Below are 21,037 nucleotides of genomic sequence, written 5' to 3' on the forward strand. Positions count from 1 at the left end.
TGGGAGTGCTAGTAAGCAGACAAATATTTAACAGGGAAAATCATCAATAAACCAAATGCCTTCTCTTGCTTTCTTATAGCCTCGGCATTGAGTACTCTTCATTGCCAAAAAAAGAGGTAAATGGCAGTGGAATTCTAGTTCAGGATGACACTGCACCCTTCGTGTGGATGTATAATGGCAAATTTCAGACTTGTCCACTGAATGCACTTCTGTGGCAGTAAGAGATAAGTAACAATACAAATTAGATGCAGATTGTTCCGGGCATGAGTATATTAGTGTCAGGAACAGTGCGATCTGCAGACATTAAAAAGGTAATGGTTTTTAAAAACCACTTAATCTTGAGACGTACCGCCATTTGCTAAAATATTTCTGCATTTCTTTCTCAGCAGAAGCTTGCCAAACTGCTGTACTTGATCGTGTTTAAAATGTGTAAATAAATACACAGTTCAATTTCCCATGAAATAAATAATCATTTGTCTTTTCAGATGTAGTTAGTTTACTTCTAAACAAATCAGCTTGCTGTATAAAACAAGCAAAGCATCAAGGGCCAATTTCTTCTCATTTGGAGCTCTAGCTACATACAGCAGAATATCCCTGTAGATTCCCTGGAGTAGTTTGGGCAGTACTAGTCAGTCTTCTAGGAGATGTTTTGGGTTGTATTCATTTTGCTGTATCCATCCTGTTAGGACCCCGAAGAAAACCAAATGTTCTCTAAATTTCACCATACTTTCTTCGGACTGTGTGTTTTTACATGCTTGCTTTTCAGCAACCATGCCGAGTACACATGTGATACCATGCACAGAAACGGTTTTGACCTATGCCTGTGTTGAGTCACAGGCGTGCTATAGTCAAGCTGCTCACTGCTGATTTTGGCGATGTTGAACAGGTCTTAATCTCCGATAGCTTGCTTAGATGCGCGTGGAAGTCGAGGAGTACCTTCAAGGGAAATTCAGTATTTTGCATACTTCAATAGTTAATTGTTGAAGTCTCAAGAATCAAAATCTTAATCTATAGAGTCATCTTGCACTTCTGTTTTGAAAATCAGATCTTCCAGACTTGCAGAATACTTATGAGTGTTAAAAAGTGTTTATATTGGTGGTAAAAGCAGTATTGGTAGAAACTTAGAGTAGCCAAAACCTAGAAGATCCCAAAAGTGGTTTTTTTCCCCTGTTCTTGCCTTGTAAAAGGTATCAAATTGTGCAATTTCAACTGCTAGTATTTTTATTAAAGGTCTTTATACTTAGTTTAAAATTCTATATTGTGTGTTACCCACACATCTCCAGTTGTATGCTGAGTAACTTCCTTTTCACTCCAAAGGCAACAGTGATTATAAAGTTTGTCATGCAGGTGTAATTTAAAGTCACTGTACGGGTAATTTAACTCTACCCTTTGATAATGTATATTTTGACTTACCAGTTCAGGAAACACTGTAAATTACTATTTTCATTTGAGAAAATAGGTATATGAAATAATAGGGCAAGACTTATATAAATTACGAGACAGGTCTGTGCCTGTCAGTCATTAGTTTAACAATCCTTTGGGCAGTTTTCAAGTGGTTTTTGTTTGCTTGAGTTTTTTTTTTTTTAATAGACAAAGATTTTCAATATTCATTTTTTCAGAACTTTTTTTAGCGCGCTTGTTGAATTCAGGAGTATTGTAGCTGCTTATATACAGAATGCCACCTTACATTGAAAATAGTCTTTCATTATTATTCTCAGTTTCTATGTCAGAGTGTTCCCCCAAAAAATCAAAACCTTGGAGTTTGTTTATTTAGTTGACAAAACCATGCAAATCTGTATTCAGATTCTCTCTCTCAATTTGCCTGGCATTGTAATCACCATAAAAAAGCTAAAGAATGAAAGAATCACTATGGATCAAAAAGATGAAAAATATATTTAATGTAAAAATAATTCTGACCATAGTAATCTTTTTCAAAGGGCATTTTTAATGGCAAGGAATATGTATTGAATGAGAGGGGGACTCTATAGAAGGAAGAGAAAGATGAGGAAAGGCGCAGTGGCCTTTTCTTGCAGATGTGGGCAACTTTTTCATTAGGAGACTTCCTAGTACTGACCGTGTGGTCCATTTGTAAGTACTGTAAAACCTTGGAGATACTTGGGTCAGCTTCCTAGAAATATGGGCTGTTAATGTTGTCATTGGTTTCACTGTAGGGTTTTTTCTGACAAATAGGATGAGATGTGCTCTCTCGTAACTCGCTACGTAGGTCTTCCCAATCAGCCTAGAGCTGAACTACTTGAGAAGTTTACATGTAAAACTTTTACGTGGGAGGGATGTGATCTCTACCCATTCACTCTTCATAGTTAAGCTTAGTAGTGTCATAAAATGTAAATATTACCACTACTTAAAAGGCAACATAATTTTGCATTTCAAATAAACAGTAATAAATATTAACCAAATGATAGATAGTAGCTGACATAATGAAAGGATGCTTTGTAATGACAGGAGATTTAAAAAGTTGTGTCAATGCCATAATATATTGAGCTGAGTAGTAATATATTTATCAAAGATGGCTTGGAATAAGAAAACTTATTAAAATTGGAAAACATTGCAGTGAATTTTTAAAGCCAGGCACACTTGTGAAGAATTGCTAACGCTAGGAAATTCGTTTCAGTTTACAATATATTCATATTATATTATAGTCTGATTGAAAAACAATGAAAACATGACTTAGGCATCTGTTCATTTAGCACTTCTCTTTATAAAGGGTTTGAGAGCTTAACAGGTATTTAATAGCCTTTAACATGGAAAAGCAACACGAATCTTAAGATTTGAGTGCCGTGCGGGGACCATTTATGTATTACCTAAAATATTACAGAGTTTTAACTAGCTATGCAGAAGATGACATGCAACGCACTTAATTCTTTCAGATGTGGCCTTCTCAAGCATTGCTAAAGTTTGTATTTACAAGAATAAATTAACATCCTTATAAAGCACACCGTGGGCACATTCGACGAGCACTTCAGTTCTAGGATTTATTACACTTTTGATGGGAATCTCCTGATCATTCCTGGTTTTTATACTTCAGTTTGTGTTGTGTATCTCTTTGCTAGAGCCATATCATCTTTTTAGAGTAGAGTAGACCTAAATCTGTGGAAATGAGTAGTTACCAATTCATGCAATTCAAAAGTTGCTTTTACGATGTCATGTGATATTTGTGAGCCTTTCTAAATCAGAGGAAATCAACTGGCTTTTTACTCTTTAAATGGTATTTAGAATCTAGCTATCTAGCTTAGACATCATCTAATATTTTAAAAGCATTATCTGAGATGTCTCTCAGTACAAACTGCAGCTACTTAAGTAGGGCTAAAAAAACTCTGCTAAAAACACATGTTGGCTAATATGCTGTAGTAGAACTACATTTTCCAGTCTGGATAACTTCTCTGGCCTCCCGATCATCTTCCTGCTAACCAGGTGCCACTGTCAAGAAGTCCAAGCGTTAAGACACCTCTGATATGATTTGCTTTGTGCCAGTTACTGTATCTACTCTGTTGTTCACTGCGAGCAGTTTATCATAGAATCAGGTACCCATTCTCCCTGTGGAGACCCAGTTATGCCACACAGTCAGAAGTGAGCTCAGGTTTGTTTAGGGGAATGAACCTTGACTCATATTTAAAGTTTCTGGGATTTCTGAGCTTGTTTTATTTGCAAAAATTTTGCAGTCCATTTTAAACATAGTGATCTGAAACTCTCCATTATCTTGCATCCTCATAAAGGCGGGCGGCTGGACTAGAAACCTGAGGAGTATTGTCAAATTCCTCATTACACAAAGTACTTTTTTTCATCCTAAATGCTGTATACTCAAAGCTTTGGGATATTTGTAACGCTTTTAATATGCAGTTGGTAAGGTGCTCTTATCTGAGCATCAGTTACTTGAGAAAGCATCCCCTGGTTGATAACGAGAGGAATGGCGTTCTGGGGTTTCCTATCTGAAGCAAAGCAGTTGCCAACCGTGCCACAGCTCTCTGGGGTTGCAAGCCTTCAGCAGACACAGGAACAATGAGGATGATATTGTTGATTTAAATCTTTGATTCTAAGCTTTGCTTTGAGTAGGTATGTTTATAGTGACATCAAATCGCGCTACACTGTCGGGCTATACGTGGGAGCGATATTTTGCTAGCATGGGGTCAGGTTACAGGCCTGAGGCTGAGAGTTTATCTGTCTCTCTCTGTGTGCGAGAACCACTAGCTACTTTTTTTGCATATACTTTAACTGCTCCAGCTCTCAGATATGTTGTTATTGGCGTATATGTTATTTTTATAAATTGTATTAAAGATATTCCATTCTCTATCATCATTTATCTAGGGGGAAAAAAAAAAACCCAAGTAGCCCAATTTGACTGTGATATAAACATTTCATTCATTCGTTTAAAAAATGTGATAAGTGAGAGAAATGTGGGTTGGAAATGTAGCCAGCAGCCTGGAAAGCACATGATAGGAGTTGGGAAACAGCACAGCGGATATCTGCACTTCAGTTGAATGCTTAAAGTTTGTTCCAGACCATTAGGGTTGAACATTTGCAACCAACAGTTATGTGAGTAACACATATTTAAGTGCAGAGTGCACAATATTTTCCATTTACTGTACCCTGGTGCTGGTATGTTTTCTCTTTCTCTAAAAAATAGGAAAGATCAAATTTGACAGATATGAAATGTAATCCCAAAGTAACGACTAACCTTAATCCAAAATACTCAAACTTCATTAATGCAGGTTTGCACTAAAAAAATACACTGAAAGGCCTGGAGGCAAATGGCTGAATTTAGAGAGATGCTCAAGCATTGGAGCGCCCAGTGGGGGCTATCAGAGTGGAGTACTGTGGAAATTCAGACTGCTTTTTCATATCTTTGTGCATGTGTTTAGGTTGACAATTTGAAAATATTGCCCTCAGTTTATTTCAGTTCAGATTACTCACAGCGAAATTCTTCCATGCTTTGTGTAGGATTCATCTGCACGGGCAAAACAACTGGTAGCTAAAAGAACTTCTCTAATGCCTTCTAAAAATTACCGATATGTTTATGTATGTGAAGGAGTGACATATGCTAACACAAAAATGAGATATTATTCTAGTCATAATTTGAATGTAAACCCCACAGTCATCACGGTAACATTAAACAATAGTATTAAAGTATTCCTACGGTCATTACAGAAACAAATGAAAAATACACATATAGATTTTTTTACCCTTGAATCAGGCTGTGAAAACTTCTAAACATGACATTAAAGATGGATCTGAACAGCCATTTAAATGTTTATAGGATTAAAATCCCACCTAAGCCATGTGTTTATTGTGACCCCATACTCTACTGCATGACATCTGTTGTCATGAGCACAGATTTAATAGCAGCATATATTTCTAAAATAAAAAAGCGTATTGTTTGTAAAGTACACCGTATAGATCAATAATTCTTACATACGAACAAGCGTGTTTTAAAACAAAGCACAATAATGCAGTATTTCTGTAAGAAAACAAGAATTAAGTTTTAACTAGAAACACACAGCGTTGTTTTTAAACAAGTTGAATTAATGTTGGTGCTCTGCTAAAATCATCCTCAAATTACAAAGAAATATCTTCCATTCTGCAGGATAATGGGAAGATATTTTCTCTAAATTTTTTGGTTCCTCAAGTGTAATCTTATCCTGTAAGTATCTTCAGAATTCTGTGCTGCTTGTCATTCATTTTCTTCCCTCAAACACTTTGCAACCTTTGCGACTGTCTGAAGGAAAAAGGGGAAAATGGATTTGAAAATCAGAGATTTCTGACTGCTCGTAGGAGGTTTATTGCTGTTCTTTGCTCTTGAAACGAGTCATGTAGCGGCGTCGCTGGCCACCAGCTAATGGCAGCATGGTTGTAAGCCAGGAAAAGAGAAATAGTTCAGTGCAAGTGACCAATAAATGATGGTACTTGGGATCCTCCGTCTGAACAGTCTAATATGTCTGTGTCCTCTCTACAGCTGTCTGGCCCACCCTCAGCCCCATACAAAACACCCTGCATTCGATACGGTTCCTTAAGTTTGGGTGTGTCTGGGGCTGTGTTAAGTGGCTGCTTATTAGTAGAGAAACTTCAGGTCTTATATCCTGTCCAAAACTCAACACCAGTGGACAGGGAAATGGATTTTCTCTCCTGCATGGAAATACAGAGACTAAGCTGTTTAACATGAATATCGATTTCCTTTAATAGCAGACGTTATAGTCAAATACTAGAAAGTAAACAACTTAAAGGTTAAGTTTGCTTAGCTGGACAAGACACATCTCCTGCATGTTTAAAATTGAATTACCTTAGCTTTGCCTGTTTCGGATCCAGCTATGTTAGGAAAGGAAAGTTGAAGCCAGCAGCATTTCAGAGACAAGATGTTAAGCCTACTACACACAGATTTTGCATCAGGTAGCAAAATGATTCAGGTAGTTGTAGTGAAGCGATGAGCTGCAGTAAGCAAAGAAATAAGTCACTTACAGAAGTGTGCGATCTTCAAGTTGACCAGTAAACTGGTGGTCATACTTCAGGAGATTATAGCAGCCTCATGACTACTGCTGCCAGGAAGAAAAAATGGTCTAGCTCTGCTTTGCCACTGCTGCGCCTGTTTTCATCAGTGTGGGAGGCCCCACAACAAAGCCACCTGCTACAGCAACTAATAACCTTCTTCCCGCTGTCCCTTTCCCACAGGGCACCGACACCGTCTGTCCCATCATCCCCGCCCTTTCCCCCCGTCTTCGAATATCTCCTCCTTTTCCTGGGAGGTTTGTCCCTCTCCCAGTTGCCTTACTCATACTTGCCACCCTAGAGGTTCAGAGGCTGGAAGGTGAAAGGAAGAGCAGGAAGCACACAGTGTGGAAAGAGGGCAATGCAGCAAGGGTAGTGTCAGCTCGGTCCCTACTCCTCTACTGCCCAAGTATATCTTCTAATTATTCCTCCTTACAGGAGAAAGTAATTCTTATAATAAGAAAAAGAGCTGACATTTTTGAAATTAGGTTGTTTGGTGGTTTGGTTTTTTTAAAACATAGTCTGTGGAATAAATTATTATAATAATATAATATATGCTATAACTGTATGAAAACTTTTATATATACACAAGCAAAAGGAAAAGATTCAAATTGGGGAAAAAATGGGTTTGAAGGTAGTTTGCTGGCTCTTTTCGAACAGGTGTTGTAGTCTGCACTTAGCTTTAGGCATCACATTTCACCTCCTTCAGGATGCATTTCTCTGCAGGGTCATTATTCAGCCATTAAAGAGAGAGAGAGACCCTCCTGCAGAGGATGATTCAGATCACCGAAGCCAAGCTCCTGCTCTGAATTATCCTTGAATAGTTTGTGTCTCTGCATGTACTCTGTTCAGAGTTGGAGATGATTACCCTTCGAATGTAGGAACCCGAGTTACATGCATAAAAGCAGCTGGTGTGACTGCCCTCCAAGATTTGTATTACAGTCCTATTATGATGCTTTCCAAATTCTAGGCTATCTTAAGAAATTAGAAGGATCTGGTTCTCTGTGGGAAGAGTCATTTAGCCACCAGACACACATTAAAAGTGTCTCTTCTTATCATGCCTTCATAAGCACGACTTTAGCAAATGTAATTATGAACGCATCAGCACTTGAATTCCAAGTCTTTTCCTGTTTCATTCCACAACGAAAAATTAATTTTCAAGGAACACATTTTTGAGCAAATATTTGCTAGTGAAACACAAATCTGATTTCTTTTTCCAAATCAATTTCTATGATATTTGTACAGATGTTTTTATAAGGGCTGATACAGAAATAGGTTCAAAAGAAACAGATAAAGCGTGTGCAAGATGAGAAAAGTGTTGTGTAATGCTTTGACTCAAAATACAGACTTTCTTGCAGATTTACTCTCTGTTCTTACTTTACTTCATTAATAAAATATTTTGGCATGATTAGATTTTCTTCCCCCTTCTCTCTCCACACCTTTCAAGTATTAAATGTCTTCCTTCCTCACTTTCCCTGCAAAGTGAAGGAGCAGTTTGTGTTCAGGTCTGTTTTAAGCCTCTGAACCTGCACATCAGATAAACCTAACTAGTTCCTCAGTGGATGAAAGATTGGGGAGAAATTACTAATAAAGTTCTTACTGACTCAACGTGGCTTCAACATAACAGGAACCCCAACAGTCTCTTCCATTTTATATATGGAGACATGTGCAAGGCTTTTTTCTGTGCTGTCACTATCAAATTATGGTGATGATACTGGTGTAAAGGAAAAAGGTTCAAATCAAAAGATTTACATTATTTAACACAAAAAGAGCTTTACCCTTTAAACATGAAACATTCTCCATAAATATTAAACATAGGCTATTAAGCATAGACTTTCTTTTGATTGTTAAACCAGCAATAAAGTTCCATAAAAACCCTTACTCTGTCCCTGAGAGTTGGCTCCCATGTTGCCAGTGACACAAATGACGGCCTAAGCCAGCAGGTGTTCAGAAATGCTTATTGTAATAGAAACTTTAGGGACTCGCAGTGGAGCTCGCCTAAAAGACAAGACCATTTTCATTACTTTGTCAGCAACTTTTTTTATTTCCCACTGCAGCCACGGAAGCTGTTTTGCTAGAGGTTTTTCTCCCTTGCAACTGAATCTTGGCGTATGCAGTAAAACATCTTGGTGGAATATTTCAGTATTTGAAAGACTTTGTTGTGAATGTTTATGCACCCTTTGTTTGCTGTGAATGTTCAGTTCCTGAGACTTACTGGCAAGAACATTCACTGAAAATGAATTTCAAAGATGCACGCACACGTCACCATGGAAACTGAACGTTGAACTCAAACAGAAGACCTGCTGCTGAGATGATTGTGTGCTTCATCCAGTTTGGGCATGGAAGCAGTGTCATGTGAATTATCTGAATAGTCACAGAGCAACTGCAGTGGTTGTGATTGGCAGAAGCTTCTTTGCCCTTGACCTAGTGAGGGTAAGAATACTTCATGACTGTGAAATGATCTTAAATTACAGCAGCTGAAAGAAGTATAATTTGCTCGTGCACATTCTATTAATAGAAAAGAAAGCTAAATTGGACATAAATTTTTTTTTGCCCTGAATTATTTGCTCAACTCAACCTCTGTCTTCAATCCTCTGTCTTCACTTGTTGATATGTTTGTTAATCCTTTGCCTGTGACCTCACAAGTCAATGACTGGTGAGGACACGTGCTTGGCTTTACAACTTCATTTCAAGATTATGTTTGAGAATTGTGAAAGGGAAAACATTCATTTACTGCTTGTGGAAAATAACGGGCTTTTTGAATTTACCTCTGGTATGGTGGATGAGAAGCTAGTTTCACTTTGCAAGATATTAGTTGAGATATTATTATGCACTATGAAAAAAAATGCTGCAGTGAACCAAAAGTTTCATCTTTTTATGGCTCTTTAGATGACAGTCACATGTTCTGTGGCAGTCACCATAAGGTTAGACACTTCACAAACATCTATATTAGGTAAGCAGACTGTAGCTTTATAAGAATATTCACTGTTTGGTAAACTGAACCAGTGTAATTAGTTGATATCGATCATATAATTCAAAAAGTAGAAAAGTTTTTTTGACTTAACCTGATGTATTGCTCTTTGCAGTTCCTTTAATTCATAGTTTCCATCAATCCATGCGCATACTGCATTCCCCAAATTACTAGGTCTAGCAAAATTTTCTGTGTCACTTCATTCCTACAACCCTTTGTAGTTTTTGGCTATTTTGTCAGAGAAGCCATATAGTTATTTATTCAGCATCATAGTTCTGTAGTGGAAACTTCCCTCAGGGTTAAAGTGCTTTCTTTTTTAATTCCAGCTAGGTGAAGTGATAGGAAAAGCTCCCCATTTTTTTTAACTCCCCCCCTTCTTTGGGGAGGCAGTAGCCTGTACTGTACAGCCCCTAGGCCACCCCAGAGAAGTGGGTGAAAGAACTGAAATGGGAAATGTGCCCACCTTCCATGAAATGGCACCTTTCATCCTGGCTATATGGTACATGCTTTCTCACAGGCTTCAGCATTCATCTGGGGGCCACAAAACGGGGCTATCGCGAAAGGACGTGGGGTCAGGCAGACTGTAGGCACAACAGGAGAGTGATTACGCCCTTGCCATCAAAAAGAGAAATGAATCCTTTAGTGTCCAGTTAATCGTTACAACAGTTTGTACCCTTCAGATCCTTTTTGTAAGATGATTTTAAAGATACAATAAATACTAGTTCTGAGTGCACAAAATCCAAATTGTGACAATTTCTGGGAATAAAATTAATATTTTTTTCTGTCCTTCAGGGTTTGATTTATTCATAACTCCTTTGAGAAGTTCATGCAGTACAATTTTGGTGTTATTGTCTGTTAAAGATTTTCCCTCCTTTCCTTTTATTGGCCCCATTTCTCCCACACACAAATCCACAAAGCCACAGATGCTCCATTACAATGATGTCAGTCTTGCTACATGCTCCAGCTGTTTGGTAGGTACATTTATAAAGTTCAGCCTTTTACATTATGCCATAAATGTATATTTCATGTATAAACATAAAGCTAACATATTGCAGATCACTCTAAGTGTAATTTTAATGGAGGTTCAGTAAGTTTGAAAAATACTGAAAAGTGTTTAATCTTTCCATTGGCAACATTTTAAAGTTTTCCAATTTTTTTTTTTTTTTTTTTTTTTTTTTTGTGTGTGAAGCTAGGTTTGAATATTCCCTGCCCTCTCTGCTATTTCATCTCCTGTGATCTTTGGAAAAAGCAGGGAGTTATTTTAGTAAGACAATATGTATTTTAAATAAAGATGTCTGAGGAAAAATATGTTTCTCTCCACATCATCTTAGTGCTCAAACCCTCACTTAATGTTCTGTACATTTACCAGCATACCGCACTGAAAAACACCTCATTCCTGGAATTGCCAGATTTCAATGATATTCAATATGGCAGATATTCTGTTGATACGATATATAAATTCTGACAGATTGTTTTAAAAATTTATCAAGAATTGGGTCTGAGCCTTAAAGCCTTTCTTTGTATTGTGTCCTGAATTTCAAAGAAAAGGCTAAGCAGTGCCTATTTGGCTCTGCCTACTCCCCTTTTTCTCTTTGGTATGTGCTTAAGAGTTCAGCTCATTGTAAGTATGTGGATCATTGAATAGTGCCCACAGGATCCTTTCCTGGTCTCCCCTGGGTGCTTTCCTTCTTACAAACAATGTCTTTATTTCTTGCTCTCCTTTTGAGTTGCCTAGTTTGTCTTAATTTGAATGTGGTGCTGAGTTATCACCATATTTGTATCATATAGACGTCATTCTAAAATAAATCTCCTCGCTTAGGAAGATTTTGAGGCTTAATCTCTGTTTTGTTGGCTCAGTAATAAAATTACTCTCAAGAGTACAGATGAAAGCTGAGATCTTTCTCAGTAGTTCATGTTGCTTCAAGCAAGACCCAGAGTGAAAAAGGGCCCTAATGTGATTGTAGAGGCTAAGGTTTGGGACCGTGAGTTACCGCTATGCGGCTGTAGGAGAACCTTCATTATTTTTGCAGATCGGTTTCATGTGTACTTAAAATCTGCAGATCATAGGCATATAGCTAGGTATTCATAATAGAGCAGAGATTCAGTATTGAAATCTGATAAACTCCTTGGTAATTCACTTGTGTCCCAGTCGCAGCATTAGCAATTCAGCAGTATAAGCCTATCTGTTCTGCTTCACTGTGCACTTTTCAGCATCATGTGCATCTTAAAATGGACAACCATATTCTGTGAACTGAGGGAAGCACTGCCCAAGGCCCTCTACTTCTACAAGGTGTGGAGTTATAGTATGATATATGAAGTCAATGATACTTGTGACTATGATACGGGTGGTGTTGACAAGTTCAAAAAACCCTACCAAACCTGTTGCTCAGAAATACGGACAATGTCACCATTATTTGATTTCTTTTTAATTTGCAGGTCTTTTGTTATCCAGCAAATCCCAAGCAGCAATCTCTTCATGGTGGTAGTAGATAATGAGTGTTTCTGTGATTCTGTCCCACCAATTACCATGGCACCTATAGAAATAAGGTATATCCTTTTATTTGCAAAGTTCTCAGAAAGAAATTCAATATGAAAGTATTGAGAAATTTCTTATTATGTAAAACTTGCATTACATGACTGAAGAACGCATCATTGCCCATTATAAAGTGCTGGGGATGTTTGAAACTAAGCCACCTGAGAATGCATTCGTACTTATTTTCAAGGACAATTCCCCTTTTTTTTAACAGCCAACACAAATTAAGCAAACGTACTTATGTACATCTTTAAGTATCGTAAGGTCCTGGTCATCTTTAGATAGCTGAACATCTTTCAGATTAGGCCCTAAGTATGTAATTTCCTTAAAAGAATGAAGCTCCTGATATTGGAACTTAGAAAACTCCTTACAATACATATATCTTTTTATTTTTTGGTTGGAATGGATTATTGAAAATGTTTCAGAATCCTGCTTTCCAAAAATATAAAAATGTAGCAAAGTAAATATATCATTTGATTTTTAGTTGCCTCATTTATTTTGTGTTGTTCTATAGGTCAGGATTTGTTTTCTCACATAAGTTGGAATTTATCAAAAGGAGCCTGCAGTGTGCTTTTATTGCAGACTTATTATGGAAAGGCAGGTTAGAAGTGTAAGTGCAAATGATACTGTGTAAACTACCGATCACTGAAGAGAAAGCACTGGAATTACCTTCTTTTTCATGTGTTTATGACATGTATCACCTTGGGTTTCTGATGGAGAGGAAGGAAGGAACTGAAAGATTTTCACTATATTCATTTCAAAACCCTCACATAAACTCAGGACATTAAAATGCAATGCTCAGAAGATCTCTCCTTAACTACCTTGTACATAATGAATCCCTTAAATGTGAACGTTTAAAATCTCAGAAGATAAGAAGACGCCCAGAATCTTGTCATGGATTTCACCCTGAAGTAAGTTTCTACTTCTACTTAAGTTTTACTTTCTTTAAACTCTAGCAGATGTTTTATTTATTTTAAAAAATAAATAGGAAAACTATCTTCTAAGGTGAAGCATCCAGAAATATTCTGAACATTCAGAACACAGCAGTAGGGGAAGTGAGTGCTACAAATCTTTTTAGTACTCCTGTTGACAATGTCTTGACTTGCTGCTTTTGTAGACTGTTCTGTATCATATAAGAGAATGTGGTAGGATGAGAGCACAGACTGGCAGCCAGGAATATCTGAGAACTTACTCTGGCTCAAGCACTGACCACAAGATTCCTCATTAGAGATGGTTGGGAACTTTGTGCTGTTAATGTTTTTTTCAGTAACTAGCTTCAGTATCTCAACTGTCAGGCTATAGTCGTTATGTTTACACATAGTACTGCTTTGGAGGGATCGCTACACATATTTACTACCCTGTGTTCTGCATGGTACTCTTATTTCTATAGTGCCAAGGAGATCTGGTAGACACCGGGATGCAATTACAGTGGCTTGTATGGCATATGTTCATAGGCATCTGTTTTACTTGGGGAGTAACATGCCTTTGATGGTGTAATGCAATGTAGAACGAGACCTAAAATACAGCATGGAGAGGAATGTCTACTGCTTGTTATCATGCTCATTTTCAGTCTACAATCTAAACTTGTTCAAATGAAAATGTGTACCTGTATTACTTCCTGAGTGTACTTAGTTCATGGGTTTTGTTGTTTGCACCAATCCTCTTCTGCCTATGTAGTTTGGTAAATAGTCATGTATCACAATTGAGTGTAATGACTTGTATTTTTTTCCCCCTTTTTTTTTTCTTTAGGAAAATGCAAGAGAATGTGGTGGTGTCTCAGGCCTTAGTGCTAAACCTCCTCTTGTTCTTCTTCCTCTGCTATTGACGATTTTCTCAAGGTGACATTGACTGATGTGTTCAATTGGCATGCTAATACGTGGATAAACTGTGATCTGGGAAATGGTGCAACATAGAGGACATGAATTATAGTCAGAGTATCAGCATTTCATGATTTTAAACTGTTGGTGATATAAATTCTTAAAGATATGTTGAAAAAAGATTTATCTTTTTACTTTGCAAGTCATGCAGATGTGAATTTGGCATATGGCAGTCATGATTCATCAAAAAAGGACTTGGTAAATAGAGGTGACCATTGCTTTGTCCCATTGAAAACAATTTAAAACTGTGTACTTTTTCAATAAAGTATATTAAAATCACAGTTTCAGAGTGTATTTTAAGTATGATAATATATTTGTTCCATTAATTAATGATGGGAAGAGAATAAAATAAGTGGAAGATGTTTTCTTATGCTTTTAGCTTATTTCTGAAAAGATTCGGAGAAGAAAATGTGGAGTTAGCTTTTATAATAAGGCAGAATAGCTTTTATTAACAAGTCAAGGAAACACATGTGCACGTATGAAGCTAAGCAGGTAATATGCTGTGCTGATTTATAGTGAAGGTTTGGTTTCTGGAAATAGCTATAAACCATCTCAGACACATTTAGAAAGTGAGCCAAAGCCTGATTAAAGCCTTTTCCCTAACTTGGGCAAGCTTTAGATCAAATTGGTTGATTTGCCTGCAGATGGCAAAATTCAATACTTTTCATCTGTAACAATTTGTGGGAAGATATGTAAAATAACCCATATAAAAGGATGATACTGTTCTGTTAGTGTTCTGTCCCTTAGACGTCATGTCATCTAGAAGCTCATTATGAGGAAATTCATAAGAAGAGAAAGTTTGACTCGGACACATCTGCGTCAGCAGACTTCATTATGGTTTTCACTGAGAAATCACTGAGGTTCCCCTCAGGGGGCAAAGATCAAGACCAATTTTTTTTTATTCTAGGCCTTATGTTCTTCTTTTTAAGGGAAACGAGAAGATAAAATAAGATTTTTGAGACTTTTAAAACCCTAAACAAAGAGGGATGTTTATCCTACCCCTAGTATAATGAGTCTTTTCCTCTTGGAAGTGGTAGTAATGGCCCTGTTGTGGATATGTTTGCTGAAGATCTTGGTCTTTGAAGTATTTTAATCTCTCAGTTTCTCTTTGGAGTTTTAGATGAAGTAGAATACTATCAAGAGAATAACGTGACCTTCTAACAACATAAAATGCCCCTGTTTTGGTGCTTGAAGATTGCACTTTCCTGCCTGGGAATAAGTATGCTTTTAGCATTAGATAAACGCTAAGCAGATTTGCTATGTATCCTAGGTGAGAATAGGCAGCGGAGCCACTGAGAGGGGCTTTGTTTTAAGGAATACTATCCAGCTTGTAAGAGGAAGAACTAGGAAAATAAAATTTCCACTTCAATGCTTTAATGGGTTCAAATGCACTGGTACTTCCTCTGGTTGTTCTGAAACCATACAATTCTTTGTCTGGACTCAGGGTTTTCCTTTCCTCACCTTTTTTGGTTAGGAGTGTTTTCCTGCAGACTTCTCTGTCCTTCCTTGTTGGTCTCAAAATCACTCACTATGGGAATAATTTTCCGTCTGACATTCAGTCGATCTGTTGTCCTAGCGACATGCTCTGTTTACTGAGCTAATTGGGAATTCAAGGCATTTTCTACACTTGGACTGACACAGATGTCCCGCAGTTCTTTGCTTGATTTTTCTATAAGCACCATTCCACCTTACCCTCCATTATTCTCTCCAAAATTAATCTCAATACTTTATAAATAAGGTATTTTAGTTTCTGATTTTCCTTATGAGCTTCCAGAATGCACAACAGTATAGCCTCAGAATCCTTTTGTATGTCTGATATTTGTTCTTTCTCAATGCAACTTAAATGGGAAATATTTATAAACAAACACAGTCCAGGTGATTTTTCCTTGTTACAGAAAGTGAAAGGAAAAATCTTTCTCATTAGAGCCATTGAAAAGCTCTGCATACAAATGCCTATCCTGTCTGATGTATAAATCATCATTGCTCTTACAAAGAAAAGAAATACATTAAAGGCGAAAATATATTTCTACTGAACCAAGATGAAAATGTCTAATAATAATTCATTGTTAATTTTGGAAAGAAGTGGACAGTTTTGTAATTAGAAAGAAGCCAGGGAGCAACAAGAGAGATTAAAATATGACAGTCTAAATTAATATTGTGAAAGAGATTAAAATATGGGTATGTAAATGAATATTGCTCAGAGAAATGTGACAGTTCATTTTCGCACATTAAGACAAAATTATAAAGCAGAATGTATTGGTGTACACAAACAAGCTACTATGTAGAACAGAATAATCCAAGTAAGTTACTAAGTGTAAAAACATTTTTTATGAGTTGCCACTTCTTTGCGACTGAAGATGTCTTTTAAATTTTGTATTTATTCCTTTACAACTTTATGATGCAGTGTGGATTCAGGTTCATAAAGTCGATAGTTTAAGAGAGATGGAGATGTTGCCTTGCATTCACCTTTGTGGATCTTTGCCTATGCAGGTCCTCATATTCAACTGAGTGTGTGCAGTCATTGACATTCATGTTTTTCTGGATTTCAAACATGAATCATGAGTGCATCAAACAGATCAACAGTAGGCCAGGGATAATGCTGTGAGATCTCTATTTGTTTGAAGTAATTGGCTGCATCTATACTAGTAAAGTGAGCGTGTCTGGAAACATTTCGTGGCACTGAGGCCAACTGGCTCAGAGTGCCATGCCTATATGCTAGTAACATCTCTTGGTCTCCAAAACGGAGTAGCTGCAATAGGAGCAGCCTATGTCCAAACAGAATTGACGATTATGAGTTTTATGGGATGGAGCTAGCTGACAAAGGCTGAAAGCATGCCAAAGGCTATTTGAAACAGTTTTACAGAAAAGCTGATCTCATTCTAATACATAGGAATGTTTCTGACTGTTGTTAAGTTTACCAGTCTGTATGTCATCATTAGCTCTGAAACTCTGAGGAGGTGTGAAGATGCTGTGAAGTGGGTCTGTGCTGTCATACCATAACCTGTGGAAGGTCATAGAAGGTGTAATTAAATTTCATAACCTCACTAATCATAGGTGCTACTCCTCTCAAATCCTAAAAATATCATGTAAGGTCTGATCTGAAGCCAAATGTAGTCAATAGAAAAATATAGAGGTATACATGTGCATAATCACACCTGCATATATGTAAACTATATGCATTTTTACTAAACAGGAAATTCAGGCGTAATCTATATTTTTTTATCTCCCTAAATCTGAGGTCAAATCCAAGGAGAACCAGGACAGCTTTACAATCTGTTTCTACACAGCAAGAGGTATAGCTGAAAGTTTCAGTTTCTGCAGGGTTTGGCTTTTTTTTTCTTTTTTACTCTCTTTGTTAATGGCATTGATTTTCAACTTATTAGCCCCAGCTGCTCCATCTTCCTTTAATCTTGCTACAGCAAAAGCTGTTTGGGGGCTCAGGACTGGCCGTGGACACATCATCTTCTAATGGCTTTGTGTGGGAAAACTGTCTGCCCGTAACTGTCAGTGCTGCAAACACTCCTTTAAAATCCTGTAAGCCAGAGCGCCTCGGGCAGGTTTCTGCAGCTGTGCTATCTCCTCTCGTTGTTTTTGTGACACTGAGACTGCCTGACCCACTGCATTTTGCTGCCAGGGCGAATTCTGCAATATATATGCTAGGCGAAGCAGGTGGTTGCCTAGGGCAAGAAGATATTAAAAGCAGCAGTGATTGTTTCATTGCCTAAATGGCTTCAAGAGACAGTTTGAGTTTTCTTCTGATAGCGAGAGCCCCAGAACAAGGCACTGGCCTGTTTAGCCCTTTGGCTTCAGAAGGCAAGATAGACGTTTGGCTCAGAAGGTTTGCGGATAGAAGACGCAAGTTATTTCCATTTGTTTCCTGAGCCCTTTATGGCCTCCACGGACTTTTACATCTTGGGAATTTCTGTGCCTCAGAAATTCCGACTGATGCAACTTTAATGTAAATGGGCATTCACAATTGGAAAGTTTTCTGCAGAAGAGTGCATCAAAATCTCACAACTGTGGAAAACATTAAGTTTATTTAATTTTCCTGCTTGATTATTCTTCTCCCTGAGTTGTCCAAGATACTTCCATTTGTATTGGTTTTTCTTGTCCAAGTTCTTCCCCATGGTTCTGAAGGTTTCAAGTATGTATTTAGCTGACTTGCTATTTATCTGGTTTACAACAATGTACTCTCTCTGACAGGTCCAGCTCCCATGTATCTACTGAGAGAGATATGGTTCCCATATACAGCATCTTCAGAAGATCTCACTGGAGTTTATCGCAGTCCTGTCTGAAGGCAATTTTCTTCTCTCTCATCTTTAGCCTTTGGCCATTAGGCTCAGATGATATTTCTTCCAATATAATAATAATCTTGCTGTAGCTCCTTGGGAGGATTTACCTCATCTTCGAGTCAGTCCTATGTTTCTTCCCAAGAATACTTTTGGAGCTGGATGTTATCACCTGGATATACCAAGTCAGTGTATTCTTCTGAATCTCTGAGTGGAAGGATATGTTTCCAACTCTTTCAGACTTTTTTTTTCCTTCTCCTTCCCATAGTAACTGTGGTAAACTAAGCAAATGTTATTTTATTGTCTGGAGTTCCAGTGCAAATTGTTTTAAAAGTCCACAGTTCTGCCTAGCAGATGCTTTGAAGAATTTCAAAGCACATTCTTAATCTATGAAGAGCCCATTGACTTTCGTTGGATTGGAGTTGGAACAAGAGGCACTTTTGCATTATGGTTGAGTTAGATCCACATAAAGATGGTAAAACAAAGCTATATTACCCTTCAGTAACTAGTATTAACAAAATGTATGCAATACATTTTAAAACAAAAATTATACCTTACATAACGTTTATTAAATGCCCGATGACTACTTAATGATCACTTTTAAGAACATGAAACTTTGCTTGCAGAATTAGATCTAGTTGGAACGGAAATGATTGTAAACAAGACATGTTTTTTCATTGTGAAAGCATTGCATTCCCATGTATGGATATGTTAAGTATCTAATTACTGAGGCTGCCTTTAGTTCTGTAATTTTTAAAAAGGCACCCTTAATTAAACAGAAAAAAATATTAAAGTGTGGTAACTAAATTTTTTTATGATTTTCTCCTAAGTCTGAAGGTGGCTTTACTAAGAGTAGCCGGTAGAGCTGTGAATTGATCCAGCCATCCAAGTGATGAGACGCTGAAACCTTAAGACAACAATTTCCATTTCAACAGTTTTAACAAATTTGATTGCTCATCATTGTGGCAAAAATAACCAGGTAATTTTGTTTGTGTCAAGCTACCCTCTAACACCTCACCAGCTGTCAAAAGCTCACATTTGTTCTCTGCTCTGCTGCTAAGTTTCTGGCAGCGTATGGGGCACCTTGTCTATGCAGAGATTTGTAGGTAATTCACCCAAAGTTGAGAAAATAGTATTGAAAACAAAAAAAAAATCAATGCAGTACCAAGATAAATGGCACGAAAGCTGCTGTATTCATAGTGATGTTTTCATTATTAATTGAAAATCCTTTATTATATTTACATTAAATGGAATTAAGGCTGAATTTCCAGTTTATCATGTCAGAAAGCTGCAGAATCCAAGACGCTTGATGAAGAGTTGAGCTGTAATTTATTCAAGTAGTGCAGAGTTTGGTTATCTCTTGAATTCTTTTATCAGAAGGTTATAAGGAGTTGACAGTTAGTAGGGCCTCTGTAAGATCAAATTCAAAAGCTAGCTTTTTTGTTCCAGATGCGGTCTTGAACTGCACTTATATGTGTTTAAAGCAGCCTTGTAAGAACAGGTTACACTTGACAATTCTGAGTCGAATTTGAACCTTAACACCAGAAGTTCAAGTGGTTAACACTGGGTTTGTTTGACTATGTTAGGATTTAGTTTGCAGCTTTAACACACTGGGTATTTCACTTCCAGGAGAAAGGGAAGATCAGATTTCAGTTCATAGCAAGAAGTGTTTTGAATCAGCTCTTTAAATGTCTTAGGAACAGTGCTAAACGTTTAATAGAGAAAACTAGTTGGGATAGCTGAACTAATCGAGAATGCTTTTGGCAGACATGCAAATGTGCAGATTGCTCCTGAGACAGGAAACAAAGAATTTTTTGTTTCATTTCTTTGTTAGTGTTTTGGCACTGGTCAGTTGGGTTTAGCTGGAAAATGAAAGATTATTTTTCATTCGCCCATGTTGTTTGTGGGGAAAAAAACAGATAGAATTAATTTGTAAGCAGCCAGCTGCATTCCTGGATCTTCTAATACTGCCTCTGAGACATTGCTGTCATATGTGCAATAGCTAAGATAGAATCCCAAGTTCCTGTCGATATTTTATTATCTGTTATAGTTAATGAAGCTGTTTAGGTACATCTGTTTCATGTCTACAGATGTGAGTGAAACATTTAGAGAAAAAAAAAAATCTACTTACATTGCTAGTTTCTAAGCATCAAAACCAAAACAGAACCACAATTAATTTGTAATTTCATTATCTCTAACCCACTTTAAAAAGCAGGACACAAAACTTAGTGATAAAGACTCTAATGGAGACTCGTGACTTCCCATCATCAGATCTTTGTGGGTTTCAGAAAGGCATTTTGTTTTAAAGCAGACATTCTTCCTGCTTTTTCTTCTTCAGACTCTCAAAGTCCAAACCCAGATAATTTCAACAACTCCCAGGAAATCTATCCTCTGGAGAAATGGTGAACAAGTAATATTTTGAGTTCAGCTTAAAACCTGAAGTTAATGTGGTACATTTAAATTCATACAAGTATGGACTCAGTAAGGGATATCTAGTTATATTCTTTAGGTCCACTAGTAATGATATAAGCAGAGATCTCAGTAGGAAGATAAATATTCTGTGAGATATAGGAAGGTCAAGAATTGTTATTTTCCACTGATAAAACTTTTCTTGGCAGAAAATCGTCAGATTTGATTTAAAAGAAAAAACTTTAAAAACTTGGGTTTATGAGAACTTAGAGAGGCATTGTTTAAGTCCATTTTTAACCATGAAATCTTTTTGACATATGGCAGTCATTATGTATTTGCATCTGTCTATCTTGAAAGATTTTTTCCTAATAGAAGATACTTAGAAGTTTCACATTGAACATATTTTTCAATAAACACTTGAGAACTTCTTAACAGTAAACAATGATCCTAAACCACCTTGCCA

General features: G+C 37.1%; 1 protein-coding gene across 1 annotated transcript in view; it reads left to right on the forward strand.

Annotated features, from left to right (window-relative positions):
- Window positions 1-14,157, forward strand: part of LOC104617443 (voltage-dependent calcium channel subunit alpha-2/delta-3-like) — a gene marked incomplete at its 5' end in the record, with an annotated part of 39,790 nt that extends 25,633 nt beyond the window's left edge. The window contains 3 exons of the mRNA XM_010282764.1: window positions 11,903-12,015; window positions 12,828-12,910; window positions 13,749-14,157. Of these exons, the coding sequence (XP_010281066.1) occupies window positions 11,903-12,015; window positions 12,828-12,910; window positions 13,749-13,841 (289 nt within the window). The remainder of the gene's footprint in view (window positions 1-11,902; window positions 12,016-12,827; window positions 12,911-13,748) is intronic.
- Window positions 14,158-21,037: the final 6,880 nt, after the last annotated feature.

Source organism: Phaethon lepturus, unplaced genomic scaffold (genome assembly GCF_000687285.1).
Source record: "Phaethon lepturus isolate BGI_N335 unplaced genomic scaffold, ASM68728v1 scaffold8462, whole genome shotgun sequence".
Taxonomy (NCBI): domain Eukaryota; kingdom Metazoa; phylum Chordata; class Aves; order Phaethontiformes; family Phaethontidae; genus Phaethon; species Phaethon lepturus.